Source organism: Pleuronectes platessa, chromosome 9 (genome assembly GCF_947347685.1).
Source record: "Pleuronectes platessa chromosome 9, fPlePla1.1, whole genome shotgun sequence".
NCBI classification, from domain to species: Eukaryota; Metazoa; Chordata; class Actinopteri; order Pleuronectiformes; family Pleuronectidae; genus Pleuronectes; species Pleuronectes platessa.
This window is the reverse complement of record NC_070634.1, coordinates 21542885-21558389: the sequence shown is the minus strand read 5'-3', so window position 1 is coordinate 21558389 and position 15505 is coordinate 21542885. Positions and strand designations below refer to the sequence as shown.

General features: G+C 42.2%; 1 protein-coding gene across 1 annotated transcript; it reads right to left on the bottom strand.

Annotated features, from left to right (window-relative positions):
* Window positions 1-6913: 6913 nt before the first annotated feature.
* LOC128448219 (uncharacterized) lies at window positions 6914-10235 on the bottom strand. The gene is made up of 7 exons (XM_053430787.1): window positions 10112-10235; window positions 9881-9933; window positions 9384-9510; window positions 8164-8386; window positions 7925-8073; window positions 7256-7384; window positions 6914-7054 (listed from the first exon to the last, which is right to left on the bottom strand). The coding sequence occupies exons 1-7, from the start codon at window positions 10181-10183 to the stop codon at window positions 6914-6916; spliced, it is 894 nt and encodes a 297-aa protein (XP_053286762.1). The 5' UTR covers window positions 10184-10235.
* Between the last annotated feature and the right edge of the window lie 5270 nt (window positions 10236-15505).

Here is a 15505-nt window from a genome sequence, read left to right as displayed (position 1 = left end):
TGGGTAACGTCGCTTCAATCTGCTAAGCTTTTCCTGGAGGTCATAGGCAAATGCCCTAATTTTTTCCCCTGCCACCTGTTTGCGGTCATAGAATTCCCTAAGTCTTGTGCTTACAGGGGCTTTATCAGCATAAACTTCCTCAAGGATTTTGAAAACAGACTTGATGTCTGTAGTGTTATCCTCTAACCTAAGCCTTACAGTAAGTTTAGCTTCCCCCTTCAGATGTTGTTTCACCAGTTCAACTTGGTCTTCTTGTGGAATCTTGCAAACTTTAAAGTATGACTTCATTGACGCTACCCACTCTTCTATGCATGGATCTTCATTACACTTGCTGCCACTAAAATCTGTGCACTTTCTGTCTCTTTGTATGTAGACAGTGGGTTGATTTTTCTGCTCAATGACCACTTTTGCCATAGTCAGTGCCTCTCTTTGGTCGCTCCTGGCCTGTTCCATAAGTATTGTTTGTCTGCTCACATGGGCAGATTGTTCAGCAAACTTTGTCTGAAGCTCTTCAAATTGCTTACGCAACTCACTCATCTCTTCCACCATTTTGACCTAACTTAACTGAGACTAATTTGAATGAAATAAAATGTTATCAGCTTTAAAAGGACACACAATAGTTTGTCCTGTTAGTGACGCCAAATGTAACGATTGCTAAATCCCCAACAGTATAATAATAACAATCACCATTCACATGTATCTTTCATATAACCAAACCTATATTTTCATTTTAACACACATCAATACAAAAGCAAAATACAAGTTACACAATATATATTCCAGCTGGTATCAGTGAACCGAGAGCAACAAATAACACTACAACACGTCAATCAAGTGCAATGTACCACCGGGGGCAAGCAGTCCAAATATCACAGAATTGTCCGTTGAGTTGGTGCCGCGCACTTCACTCCGTCCAGTCAGTTCACAGTGTCCATTTCACTTAACGTCCCAGTCAGTCAGAAGTGTCTGTTTCACTTATCGTAACACTCGGTCGGGGAGATGCCTCGTAGAATCCGTAGCCTGTAGCGGGAGCTAACTCACAGCCCAGTGCAGCTGTGGAGAACGCCAGCGGCAGAGTTCAAACGGGAGGAGACACGAGGGGAGAGGGGAAAAGAGCTTGGAGAGCGCCACACAATCGAGCCTGCCGCGCGAACACCGCCCACCGTGACTCCGACGCCGTCCCCTCGTCCAGGTTCGCCAGCAGTCCTCCGGTTCCTTGCCACACACAGCTCCTCAGCTTATCCTTTTTTAAACTTTTTCCACAGGCTCTCACACTGTGCCGCCGTCTTCTCTCTGTCACCTGGCTCTCTCGGAAGTCCCGCCCCTCTCTCGCTCTCCCTCTGTGTTGTCTCCTCCCATTGGTCCAGGTCTAGCAGTCATGGGCTCGTCACATATGGGGTTTTTATATTGTGTTTTATTTACATTGTTTATATTGGTTTATTTTTGTCGTGCACTGATTGCTGGTTGTACATCAAATTGCCCTTGAAGGATAATAAAGATTTTCTTTTATGGACAACTTTAGTTAATCCACGCTGCACAAACCAAGCAAGAGCAGCAGAGGAACCCAGCAACCAGCAGGGGGCAGCCTCACGACATCACGTGCAAACAAGCAGCAGCAGACTGTGATTCTTGTAGGCGTCAGTTATCTCTAGGTCATGGGGTCTGCAGGAGTTGTTCATTTGTACATGGAGAGTCCCGGCGAACGCCACACTGGTTCCGGCGTCGGATCCCAGTCTTCACTCGCTCCCTTGAACTGTAAGCCTCCAGCTAAAAAATAAAAAGCACATTCACATTAAATGACAACTCTCATTACAGGTACATGTGAGAAATATACGTCTATTTTGTGAGGATCAGTAGCACATTGTAGTACAGACAGAAAACCTAAAAGGAAAAAAAGGTTATTTCAGTAATGACCTGGTGCAGTATATGGCTGACCGAACTCGAGAGAGCCGGGAGCTGGAGCCTGCATGGAGCTGTAGCTGTAGCCAAACAGAGTGTGTTTCAGGGTCGAGGTGGTGGTGGAGCTAGTGGTGTTGGTGGGATCACCAGAACTACTGCTGGTATAGTGTGGCGGACGCCACACTGGTTCCGGGTTCGGATCCCAGTCTTCACTCGCTCCCTCGAACTGTGAGCCTCCAACTAAAAAATAAAAAGCACATTCACATTAAATGACAACTCTCATTACAGGTACATGTGAGAAATATACGTCTATTTTGTGAGGATCAGTAGCACATTGTAGTACAGACAGAAAACCTAAAAGGAAAAAAAGGTTATTTGAGTAATGACCTGGTGCAGTATATGTCTGACCGAACTCGAGAGAGCCGGGAGCTTCAGCCTGCATGGAGCTGTAGCTGTTGCCAAACATACTGGGTTTCTGGGTCGAGGTGGTGGTGGGGCTAGTGTCTTTGGGGGGAGCACCAGCAGGACCATGGCAGAAATCGCTGACAAGTGGTGGATCTGGAGCAGCAGCAGAATCTGTTGGGAGGAAGAGGGGAAAGGGTTATCTGAAATATTCAAGTCTTCATTTTGTATTCATGTGGATTTGATTTATGTCACATTTCAACTTCTGAGTACTTCTCAGCCACATGTCATCATGCATTAATATCATTTTTCTATAATACAAATAAACTGATAATTATCTACTAAAAAACCTTCTAGTGAATATCCAGCTGAAAAAAATAAAAAGCACATTCACATTAAATGACAACTCTCATTACACGTACATGTGAGAAATATACGTCTATTTTGTGAGGATCAGTAGCACATTGTAGTACAGACAGAAAACCTAAAAGGAAAAAAAGGTTATTTGAGTAATGACCTGGTGCAGTATATGTCTGACCGAACTCGAGAGAGCCGGGAGCTGGAGCCTGCATGGAGCTGTAGCTGGTGTCAAACAGACTGGGTTTCTGGGTCGAGGTGGTGGTGGAGCTAGTGGTGTTGGTGGGAGCACCAGCAGGACCATAGCAGAAATCGCTGACAAGTGGTGGATCTGGAGCAGCAACAGAATCTGTTGGGAGGAAGAGGGGAAAGGGTTATCTGAAATATTCAAGTCTTCATTTTGTAATTATGTGGATTTGATTTATGTCACATTTCAACTTCTGAGTGCTTCTCAGCCACATGTCATTATGCATTAATATAATTTTTATATAATACAAATAAACTGATAATTATCTACTAAAAAACCTTCTAGTGAATATCCAGCTGAAAAATAAAAAGCACATTCACATTAAATGACAACTCTCATTACAGGTACATGTGAGAAATATACGTCTATATAGTGAGGATCAGTAGCACATTGTAGTACAGACAGAAAACCTAAAAGGAAAAAAAGGTTATTTGAGTAATGACCTGGTGCAGTATATGTCTGACCGAACTCGAGAGAGCCGGGAGCTGCAGCCTGCATGGAGCTGTAGCTGTTGCCAAACAGACTGGGTTTCTGGGTCGAGGTGGTGGTGGGGCTAGTGTCTTTGGGGGGAGCACCAGCAGGACCATAGCAGAAATCGCTGACAAGTGGTGGATCTGGAGCAGCAACAGAATCTGTTGGGAGGAAGAGGGGAAAGGGTTATCTGAAATATTCAAGTCTTCATTTTGTATTCATGTGGATTTGATTTATGTCACATTTCAACTTCTGAGTACTTCTCAGCCACATGTCATCATGCATTAATATCATTTTTCTATAATACAAATAAACTGATAATTATCTACTAAAAAACCTTCTAGTGAATATCCAGCTGAAAAAAATAAAAAGCACATTCACATTAAATGACAACTCTCATTACACGTACATGTGAGAAATATACGTCTATATTGTGAGGATCAGTAGCACATTGTAGAACAGACAGAAAACCTAAAAGGAAAAAAAGGTTATTTGAGTAATGACCTGGTGCAGTATATGTCTGACCGAACTCGAGAGAGCCGGGAGCTGCAGCCTGCATGGAGCTGTAGCTGTTGTCAAACATACTGGGTTTCTGGGTCGAGGTGGTGGTGGGGCTAGTGTCTTTGGGGGGAGCACCAGCAGGACCATGGCAGAAATCGCTGACAAGTGGTGGATCTGGAGCAGCAGCAGAATCTGTTGGGAGGAAGAGGGGAAAGGGTTATCTGAAATATTCAAGTCTTCATTTTGTAATTATGTGGATTTGATGCATGTCACATTTCAACTTCTGAGTGCTTCTCAGCCACATGTCATCATGCATTAATATCATTTTTCTATAATACAAATAAACTTATAATTATCTACTAAAAAACCTTCTAGTGAATATCCAGGTGAAAAAAATAAAAAGCACATTCACATTAAATGACAACTCTCATTACAGGTACATGTGAGAAATATACGTCTATATAGTGAGGATCAGTAGCACATTGTAGTACAGACAGAAAACCTAAAAGGAAAAAAAGGTTATTTGAGTAATGACCTGGTGCAGTATATGTCTGACCGAACTCGAGAGAGCCGGGAGCTGCAGCCTGCATGGAGCTGTAGCTGTAGCCAAACAGAGTGTGTTTCAGGGTCGAGGTGGTGGTGGAGCTGGTATAGTGTGGTGGACGCCGCACTGGTTTCAGCTTCGGATCCCAGTCTTCACTCGCTCCCTTGAACTGTAAGCCTCCAACTAAAAAATAAAAAGCACATTCACATTAAATGACAACTATCATTACACGTACATGTGAGAAATATACGTCTATTTTGTGAGGATCAGTAGCACATTGTAGTACAGACAGAAAACCTAAAAGGAAAAAAAGGTTATTTGAGTAATGACCTGGTGCAGGATATGTCTGACCGAACTCGAGAGAGCCGGGAGCTGGAGCCTGCATGGAGCTGTAGCTGTTGCCAAACAGACTGGGTTTCTGGGTCGAGGTGGTGGTGGGGCTAGTGTCTTTGGGGGGAGCACCAGCAGGACCATGGCAGAAATCGCTGACAAGTGGTGGATCTGGAGCAGCAGCAGAATCTGTTGGGAGGAAGAGGGGAAAGGGTTATCTGAAATATTCAAGTCTTCATTTTGTAATTATGTGGATTTGATTTATGTCCCATTTCAACTTCTGAGTACTTCTCAGCCACATGTCATCATGCATTAATATAATTTTTATATAATACAAATAAACTGATAATTATCTACTAAAAAACCTTCTAGTCAATGACACAGCTCATTTGTATTTCCACATTCAAAACCCAAGACTGAGAACTTGAAAATATTCAAGTCTTCATTTTGTCTTTATAGTATTTAAGCTTTAACAGGTTCGGCCTATCATATTTATTGTTCTTGTCTATATATAATTAAACTGCATACCAAACGAAAAGCTTACATTCACAGATGAGCTACCTGCAGAACTCTTACCATAGTCACAGTTGTTCATTAGGACCTCTTTAAAAGGTTCTTGGCTCTTGTCGGCTGGCTTGCCACCGCTGCTCGCTGCATTTGTGCTGGACAGAGGAGAGTCACTGGAGCTAATTGGGCTGATAGATGGGTAACAAGGGTACAGTAAGTACGACAGAACTTCATAAACTTCCCAAAAAGAAGTCAGACATCTGCAAAACGTTTGAAAAGTGTTGTGATTACATTTAATCTACATTGAAAGAAATTGACCGAAATGCCAGCAATCTTTGCAATAATTATTATTATGTATATTGTTTTTATGGTATCATCACTAATGAATTTCCATCAATCAATCAGAGCATCTCTGATAGTATTGCATCAGTACCTATGAGATGGACCTGGGTCTGCCATTGGGAGGTGAGGTGATTTGCTTGTGGGCTGTGGGAATAAAACACGAACATAATTAGCATCAGAGAATGTGTTAGACACAAATAAGTCATATTTAGTATGTAGGAACAATGTTGTGGACAGAAACGCAGCATAATGTGCCTGACCGTTTCTTTTGGGGTCATGTCCACATCTCGTCCTTCTCCTCCAGGAGTTAAAATGTTTCCTGACACTGAGGCTGCATCAGGAACCATCAACTTCTGCACCGGTGGGAGGTTCGAAACCATCTGAATTCAAGAGGGGGAGATTAAAATCATAACGACCAAAGGTGATTCCTTTTCTTAATAGTCAACACCATAAAATTTGTATTGGGATGTAGCTTCAACATAACAAACAGCCAGAGTGGTTTATTCCTCAACTCAAAAATTAAACCGCTTCGTGCAGTCCAGAATAATTTTGCTCACAAGCACTTGAACGGACGCACAAACACTCACACACACACAGTGGAGAACAGCTGTGTCCCAGCTGAGGAGAATCCTGTTAACTACTGTAACTGTCCCAATAGGCAGTGGGACAGGAATTGACAGAAAGATAAACCACAACAAGTGCTGCTGAGTTTGACCAATGACACCAATGTTTCATTCACATCACTGAGCCTTGTGACCCTTGTCTAAGGTCTCCATTAAAATTGATGAAGGCTATTTGCTGATGTTCATACACAAGCTTTAAGTCATAACAGGCACAAAGTTACAATGAAATCAGAAGCTTCTTCCACTACATTGGAATTTGGAATAACAAACATTTGTATCTACCTGTTTCTTTTGTGGCTTGGAATGTGAAGCATTTGTGCCATTTAGGTTTGTGCCATCCATAAACTAAAGAGAAAAAAAGACAACAGGACATTTTGTTTGACATAACTGAGCCAATGAAATCAGGTGGTTGGCCATCATGATCACATTTCATTTAAGAATATTAGTGACCTGTATTCATGGGATGTTAATGTTCACAATACATGGAAGTATATTCAAAGTACTTACTGTTGATAGGGTATTTGGAACTCTTATTGGGATTATCTTGCCAACCTACAGATGAGAAAAAAAACCAAAATAAACTATTTTAAGAAAACATAATTATCAAGGAAAATACTAAAATGTTATGACGCTAAATTGACATTAACCAAAAAAGGAAACCACTGATGCAGCTTAAATCAAGTTTGATTTTCATCCATGCGTGTGTAAACTCACAGCCACAGGGCTGGACATGCTCTCCAATGACTGCAGGATGCGTCTGGCTGCGTTACTCTTCACCCCACAGGGCTGAGCTCTAGCAGGCTTGGCCGTGATAGGTCTCCTCACTAGGCTCTACAGATCAGATGAGCCAAATTAGTCTCCAGTTTAATTAATAACATCCAGTCGCTGTCATGTCAGAAATTCATTGCTAACCTACTAAGGGATGACAAACGTATGACATTGAATGTACACAAAGAATGACTATAATTACCTAATTTTTTCTATAAAGTAACTCGACTCAGGTTTTAATGTGTATGGTTCTCACTAGCGTACCTGGCATGGTGTTTCAGCACGCCTGTGAGGGCTCCTGCTTGCCGCTCTCCCACCATAGCTGGTCTTCCCAGGGTAGAAGGGTGAATCTCCGTTTTGGCTGGAGTTCAGTGCTGTGCGGTCTAATGTCGACTGCGAGAGAAAGGCGTACATTAGTTAGGGTTTGACCAAATTTCGTTCACTGGGTTATTAATTAATGGCATCCTCAAACATAAACCCATTAGTATGTTATTCATGAAATAACAAAGTACATTTAAACTCCAAAAATCTTTTCAATATTTCCAATAGATTCTGTCGCAGATCGTGTTTGGCCAATAAATAAACTCCTGAGCTGTGGGGGTGAATAGTCTTAACAGCTGAGAAGGCAGAAGGAAGAGTTACCCAAGCAGCTCGCTACCATGTGCACCTCCCACGATATCAGTACACAGAGGGGGCTGGCGTTAACTTTTCTGCCTGCCTGCTGAGGTGAGTATAAACCTTACAGTCCAGTGGGCCTCTGATATGATATTCTCCCCGAGATCCATAATCTTCATTTCATTATAAAACTGGGGTGGGCTGATTGCTTCTACTAATAAGTATAACCATCCCATAATATTTCATGGGAATGAATATGTATTTTTATTATACAATGTCAGACACACCGTAAGGATGAATAGACACTCAGATACTCACATATGTTCCAAAAAGGGACAGGTTGGATGCAGGGTTATTCCGACTGGACCGGGAAGGCTGAGGCCTAGAGTTTGCTTTGTCCATCTCTCGGGACGAAAGCTTGCGAAGTGATACCATTTTTGAAGTGGGGACATCTGAGTACGCTGGTACTGAGGACAATGGAAAAATTTAATTCTCATGCAAGAGCTTTACTATTCCAGATAATCTGGGATGACCCAAGAGACTGAATGATCCCTCACCTGTGGAACTAGTGCTAGGTTCTGGGGAGTCACATCCATCAAGACGAAGAGGTCCCACTTCGCTGCAATAGGGACAAGGAGGAGGCGGTGACTGGCAGTTCTGGTCTGTCCCTGGTACAGCACCCTCTTCTGCAATAGCACCTTTCTTCTTAAAGTATTTCTTCATCCAGGAAGGAGCCATGCTCTTGACTGTGTCGTTCATCCAATGGACGAAGCCTGACCTCTGATGATGAAACACACAGACAAAAGGGAGAGGAGGCAATTAACAAGGGAATGAAATGAGTAAGATACAGAGATGAAGACTAACAGACAAAACAAAGGACTATAAACTTTACGCATATATTTTATTCCACCCCCCCACCCTGCCAAACAAGGTATTGATGATCAGCACATCAAATGTGTGTAAAACAAAACCATCTCAGTAAAAATGTAAATGCTTGAAAAGCTGATTATCATGTGGAAATTATTTCTAAATACCAACTATAGAGAGAATAGATCAGTATGGTCACAAATAGGTATTACAGGAGCTACAAATGAAAAACAATATTGGCCATTGTGTACATCAATTTGTCCAAAATCAGAAATGTGTGGTCCGATCTAAACACACACCAAGCAATCTGAACACACACTAAACAAATTTGTGACATTCAATGTGTATGTGTACAGATTGGTGGGTGCAGGTGACCAACACAAGGGAAACAAATGCTGAAGCTTGTATTTATTGTGTTGTAAAAACAATAATGAATCTGCAGCAAAGCAACTCCACATCATTTGTTTTTGAGACGTCTGAATCATATAAGTTGATGGGATCTTGTCATTTGCTAAACAGAGCAATCAACAAGTGTTTCCCACAAAATCAGAATCAATTTGTGATGGCAGCTGGGTGTGTGAGAGAGTGTGAGTGAGAAAATGAGAGGGACAAGGCGGATAAACTCTTTAAGTAACTGTAGATCAGACCTGCCCCATGTTCAGGAGGACTTTAAGAGCATTGGCCTGACAGAACTCAGCTCAGCCATATTCTTCATGAACAATATCATATCTTGAGTTTATTCCAGGACATCTTGTATCCCCCCAACAATACCCTGGTATAAAAGTACATTGTATAACTGTGTATCAAACTGATAAACACTGGAAAACTAATTGAGAGTTATGATATAGATATTAAATAATGTATTAGAAATGAATAACTAATCTTGGAAACAAAGTCATGGGTTCTTCACCTTAACCTTCTTGGGGCGTTTTGTGGAGAATTGTATCTTGATCCCGAGAGTCTTTATCTTTCTCCCTCCCGAACCATCGCTTCTGGCTGCTGGCCTGCTGGAGGGGGGATAGGCGGAGCCAATTGTGCTGATAGATGGGTAACAAGGGTACAGTCAGTACGACAAAACTTCACAAACTTCACAACGAGAAGTCAGACATCTGTAAAACGTTTGAAAACTGTTGTGATTGTCTTGCTCTTCATTTTCTTTTCATTATCATTGGAACCTATTTCTACAAAAATGTTGGAATGAATGATGTAATTATCTTGTTTCCATTGGAAACGATAGCAAAAGACAAGATTTTGAACAACTAAATAGACAAAAATTGACAAAAATGACAGCAATCTTTGCAATAATTATAATTATACATATATTGTTTTTTTGGTATCATCATTAATGAATTTCGGTGTATTGATACCAAATCAATCAGAGCATCTCTGATAGTGTTGCATCAGTACCTTTGGGATAGACCTGGGTCTGCCATACGTGGTTGAGCTGAGTGGCTTGTGGGCTGTGGGAATAAAACAGAAACATAATTAGCATCAGAGAATGTGTTAGAGACAAATGAGTTATATTCAGTATGTAGGAACAATGTTGTGGACAGAAACGCAGCATTATGTGCCAGGTGATTCATTTTCTTAATAGTCAACTATAACATCAAATGTGTGTCAAAGGTCCACTCGGTTTACCTGTTTCCTCTTGGTGTAATGCTTGTAGACGATGCGGTATTTCCTGTTACTAATTATCCAGTTGACCTCCATGGCTCTGTCGTTTGAGAGTCTTTCGGGGCAGTCTGGATACTTTAGAAGACACTCACCTATATATGAAGATGATCTGACAAGTTAAAATGTGGAAAATGGCCAGTAAAGGCATATAATATAAAAGAACACTTTTGCATCTAAGACATCGAAGGAATCTAACACCAATGACACAGTGACATCAAAGCAAACTGACAACTAAGAATTATTTGCTTGAAGAATCCTATGAAGTATTCTTTCATATGAAGGCTTCATATAAAATATCACTTCAAAGAACACTTGAGGAATCCTTTGTTGTCAGTTTGCTGTAATGTCACTGTGTCAGTGGTGTTCGATTCCTTCGATGTCTTAGATGCAAAGATTAAAGATTTATACGATCTGAAGAGAGAAAATAGTGTTTTTGACCTGTACAGATCAATTAGTCTGTATAAAGTTGTTACACTATTGTGTTTCAACTAAATTGTATAAATTGTTGTTTCCTTTATCTTAAAATGCGACCTTTATATTAAAATACTGTATATTTATACAAACTGTTGTTTTCTTTACCGTAAAATACTTCTCAAAACAAACTCAATGACTTCCTTTGGGAGGCTTTATAATGGCGCAGCTCATCGGTGAAACACTGGATGCCTGGCAGACAAAAATGAGCGACTTGGACTTCACAGTCTTTGTGCACTCAGTACAGCTTAAATGTAGCCTGGATGCCAGACGAACTTAGCCACAACATTTTTGGTCGGGCAGTTCGGTCTGGAGTCGCTCCGTTGGGAAAAAATTATGCCCGACTGGGCCAACCAGATTGTCAGGGCGGGCTTTATACGATGATTGACAGATGATCAACGGTAACGTAATCAACCACGTCATCAAAGTGCCCTTGGGTTGAATTCGTTTTCAAAAAACATGGCTGCCGCTGGCGAGCTGAGATGTGTAGATGCTGCCATTGAGTCTGTTTTAGAAGACATCGACAGCGCATTCATTTTGAAAGAGGAACACAGAACGTGGAGGCGACGCCAAAGCACCGCGCTAATCCCTATCGCCCCGGCGCTTGGCTGTTCACAACGGACGCTGAAGCGACGCTGAACCGCCGGGCAGCGCTAATAATATCACCCGTTGATCCAGTAGATCGCTGCACGGCTTTGTGCCAGTCACACCGGAGGCTGAAGCACCGCGCTGCGCCAAGGCTGCCTCGCGGTGCTTCAGCCTCCGGTGTGACCGGCACAAAGTTTTAACATGGGAGTGGATGGGAGCCAGCTGTTATTTAAGGCTTGGCGCTGCGCTGAAGCGTCCGGTGTGAACCCGGCGTTAGTAAATAACTCACAATGCGTTGCTTAGCATACGTCACATACTACGTTGCTCTGATTGGTTGTAGGTCTATCCAATTGAGCGAAGAAGAATTTTACTTCCTGGTCAGTTGAAACACGCCCCATAATCACAGCCCAATGGAGCGGTCTCAGACTCACATTCTGACTAGAATTGTGAGTCTGACAACGTCAGGCTAGCTTAAATGCTACGATTACCTTCAATTTAGGTCAAATGGCTCAACTACTCTCTTTTCTCTAATAGCCATTGCTGGACTCTTTGTGTTTTACTGAGAAAAATTATTGAGGGTGGTTGGGAGGTTTCTATGGAGACAGTGAGTGCATCGAGGTGAGGATGTCACAGCCCCCTGCCCCATCTGAGGTCACCCGGCTACAAGAGAATTTGATCATACAACACTTCGAGTATGACAGACAGCCAGAAACAGACGACTCACTCGGTGCAGAGAAAAACAGCAGAAAATCGATTTTCTTTCTTCGCCATCACACGTCTAGGTTATAGAAGAAGAAAAGGACTGAATCTCTGAATTGACTTGCCCTGTCATAATTCATAGCGGGTGTAAAAACTGTATAAGATAGTTAAAAAACTATTGAAAGGTAGATGTAATGTTTACACAGCTCTTGTAGGTGAAGCTGTGATTGGGAGAGCAGGTGATCAATGGACGGTCTGAAAAGGAGAAATGATTACTGTGGTTTACACAGCTCCTTTATGATCCTGTCCTAAAGACCAGTAATTAAGAGGACACTACTCAGCAGAGTGAGTGGTGGTCTATCCGCTCACACTGAGGATCCAATGCCATGGTCTTAATCATAATGTAATTTACTCAAGTGCATTCAGCAGATTTGTCTTTCTTTCTAATTCTTGTTGAACTCGTGCTGAATTGATACTGGTATGTTGCAGTATTTCTATCGACGAGACAAATATGTTACAAAATAAAAAGATGACGTGATTTTTGAAATTAAACCATCGTGTTGTCCTTTTCGATTTGTAGACATAACACGCTAGCGAGTGCTGGGTGGGGATGATCTCTGGATTTCACTGACAAAATCTTATGCTAGTGATTGTCACACATAATTACAAACAATTAACTAAGATTAAAGCTAATTGAGAATTTTTATTACTTACAATTTAGCTACAAGGGATGAGACATAACCAATTATTTAAAACAAAAGTAATAATAGAATCCGACTCAGAATCTGGGTTCATTGCCAAGTCGGTATACACATACAATACATTTATTTTGTGTGTTAGTGCAAGCACATACAAACATATATATGAACAGCATTATAATATTACAAACACTAGAAACTAGAAAATAATGATAATAATTAGTTTTCCCCTGGCGAGCGCGTACTTCGAAATGCCGTCGCGTTGTCCAATGATCCGTCGACGTCTCACAGTTTATAAAATCTGACCAATCGCTGACACGGCTTCCGGCGCCGGCCAATAGCAGGGCCGTGGGCCAGCCGGTGGGCGGCAGCTCCCTCGGCCAATCAGATTGAATCTGGAGTTTAAACCTTGAGCGCGGGCGGTGCTAGAGCAGCAGCGGGGGCTTTTTGATTTATAGTTCTACGAGCCTTTTTGTTGTGAAAACAATTCACCGCCAGAACAGTAGATGGCGCAACTGAAGTCGAGCATAGAGAACCCTACCTCATGAGGTATATAGAAGAAGTCCACGCTGGTTTATTTACGTCCTCCCGGCTCCTCACACACAGTGAACGATGGCAACTAACAGAAAAAGGATGTTGATGACGCGACAGTTTTTGCTGAATAAAGTGACACCCAGCGGGTCAAAATGCTTTTGTTATCGTGTCTTAGCGCAGCGGTTCCCCGGTCTTGTTTCCAAACTGCGTTGCTAATTCAACAGCTGCAACAGCTTGAAGCTACACGGAGGCAGCTAGCTCCCCCCAGCTTCCACACACAGTCAGCAGGGACACCCGATACTAGCTACTACCAAGTGTTTGCTTCTAACCTGACGGTGTTTGAGAAACAGTGTCATGAGCCGTGGGATTAAAGTCAGCGGGTTTTTGCGCTGTTCCCACCGCAGTTAGCATGGTGGCTAGCCCGCTACCCCCGTTATCAAAGTTCGTTATAACCGTATTTGACCGTACACACATGCTGTAAGTGCTCTAACCAGCCACCGTCAGCCGGACAACGCCGCTGGCTTAACACACTTGTCACATTAATCATAGAGTCGTAGTTGTGATTTTGGTTTATTGTGATGTAGGGAATGGAACAGGAAGTTTCCATTCCGAAATGCTGGCGGACCAATCACAGCCAAGTGCTATCCGTGGGCTGTCCGTCATTTCGACGTATAGTTAGAAAAATGAGCGCGGCACGAAAAGCTCTCCGAGGAGCCTCGGAGAGGCACGGAGAGGGCGTTCCACGTTGGAGAGGGCGGTCCTATCTGTCCGTGTCCGTCAAAACGCAGAAGCATACATTGGCCTTTACACTTCGAAATGACGGACAGCCCACGGATAGCACTTGGCTGTTGCAGCTGTTGAATTAGCAACGCAGTTTGGAAACAAGACCGGGGAACCGCTGCGCTAAGACACGATAACAAAAGCATTTTGACCCGCTGGGTGTCACTTTATTCAGCAAAAACTGTCGCGTCATCAACATCCTTTTTCTGTTAGTTGCCATCGTTCACTGTGTGTGAGGAGCCGGGAGGACGTAAATAAACCAGCGTGGACTTCTTCTATATACCTCATGAGGTAGGCTTGTCTAAGCTCGACTTCCGTTTCGCCATCTACTGTTCTGGCGGTGAATTGTTTTCACAACAAAAAGGCTCGTAGAACTATAAATCAAAAAGGGTCCGTCCGATCCGTCCGTCCGTCATTCCGAAACGGACTCGGAGAAGCATACTGAGGCCTTGAGGCCTTTAGAAAAATGAGAGCTGCACGAAAAGCTCTCCGAGGAGCCTCGGAGAGGCACGGAGAGGGCGTTCCACGTTGGAGAGGGCGGTCCTATCTGTCCGTGTCCGTCAAAACGGAGAAGCATACATTGGCCTTTACTTAGAAGTTACTTTTTATATTTTGGGATTTTAGATTCTGGATGATTTAACATGCTTTAAAAACCTATTGTTAGAGAATAACCCAGTAGTTTCCAACCTTCTTCGTCTTCTGACGCCAGAATCACAGTCTGCTGCAGCTTCTTTCCATGTGATGTCCTGAGGCTGCCCCCTGCTGGCTGCTGGGTTCCTCAGCTGCTCCTGCTTGGTTTGTGCAGCTTGTGATTAACTAAAGTTGTCCATAAAAGAAAATCTTTATTATCCTTCAAGGGCAATTTGATGTACAACCAGCAACCAGTGCATGACTAAAATAAACCAATACAATGTAAATATAACACAATATAAAAATCCTATAGACTAAGTAGCAGGGGAAAATGAGCTTTTAATAAATGAATTGATAAGTCGAGCAACAGAAAATTACCTGTCAACTATTTAGATATTCTAGAAACATTTCTTTCTACTTTTAATTTCCTGTTGTGTTTCTAATTATTATTAATGTTGCTGACATTTCCTTGTTAAATGTGTGGAGGTTTTATTTTTTATTTTTTATTTATTAAATAAAGCAGAGATAAACTACTGGAAACTACTGGACCAATAACCACACCACTTGTTAGAAGGAAGCTGCATGGATCAGAGATGAATCTAAACGGCTCTGTTGAGCTCTACTGAGTGCCAGTCTATTGAATAAATCTGGAATCTTCTCTCAAAAAACATTCCCCCCCACAGGGTTTGAAGTGTGAAGCTAATGAGGTGTTTTATAAAGATGTGATCGAAAACGTCAGACCAAGTGAATCCACTTTATTTCAGCATGAACAGAAAAAAACGAAGAGAGTTTCATTTCACCGTTAGCAGCACAACATACTACTGGATTTTTCCTCTCATACGATGAAGGTTACTCTATCTCTTCAGTTACTAATACAGCTCTGTTCAGTTAGACACACAAAGGGATATAAGAACTGGGATTAATGAAAATGCAAGAGATTTCAAAACCAACACAAATT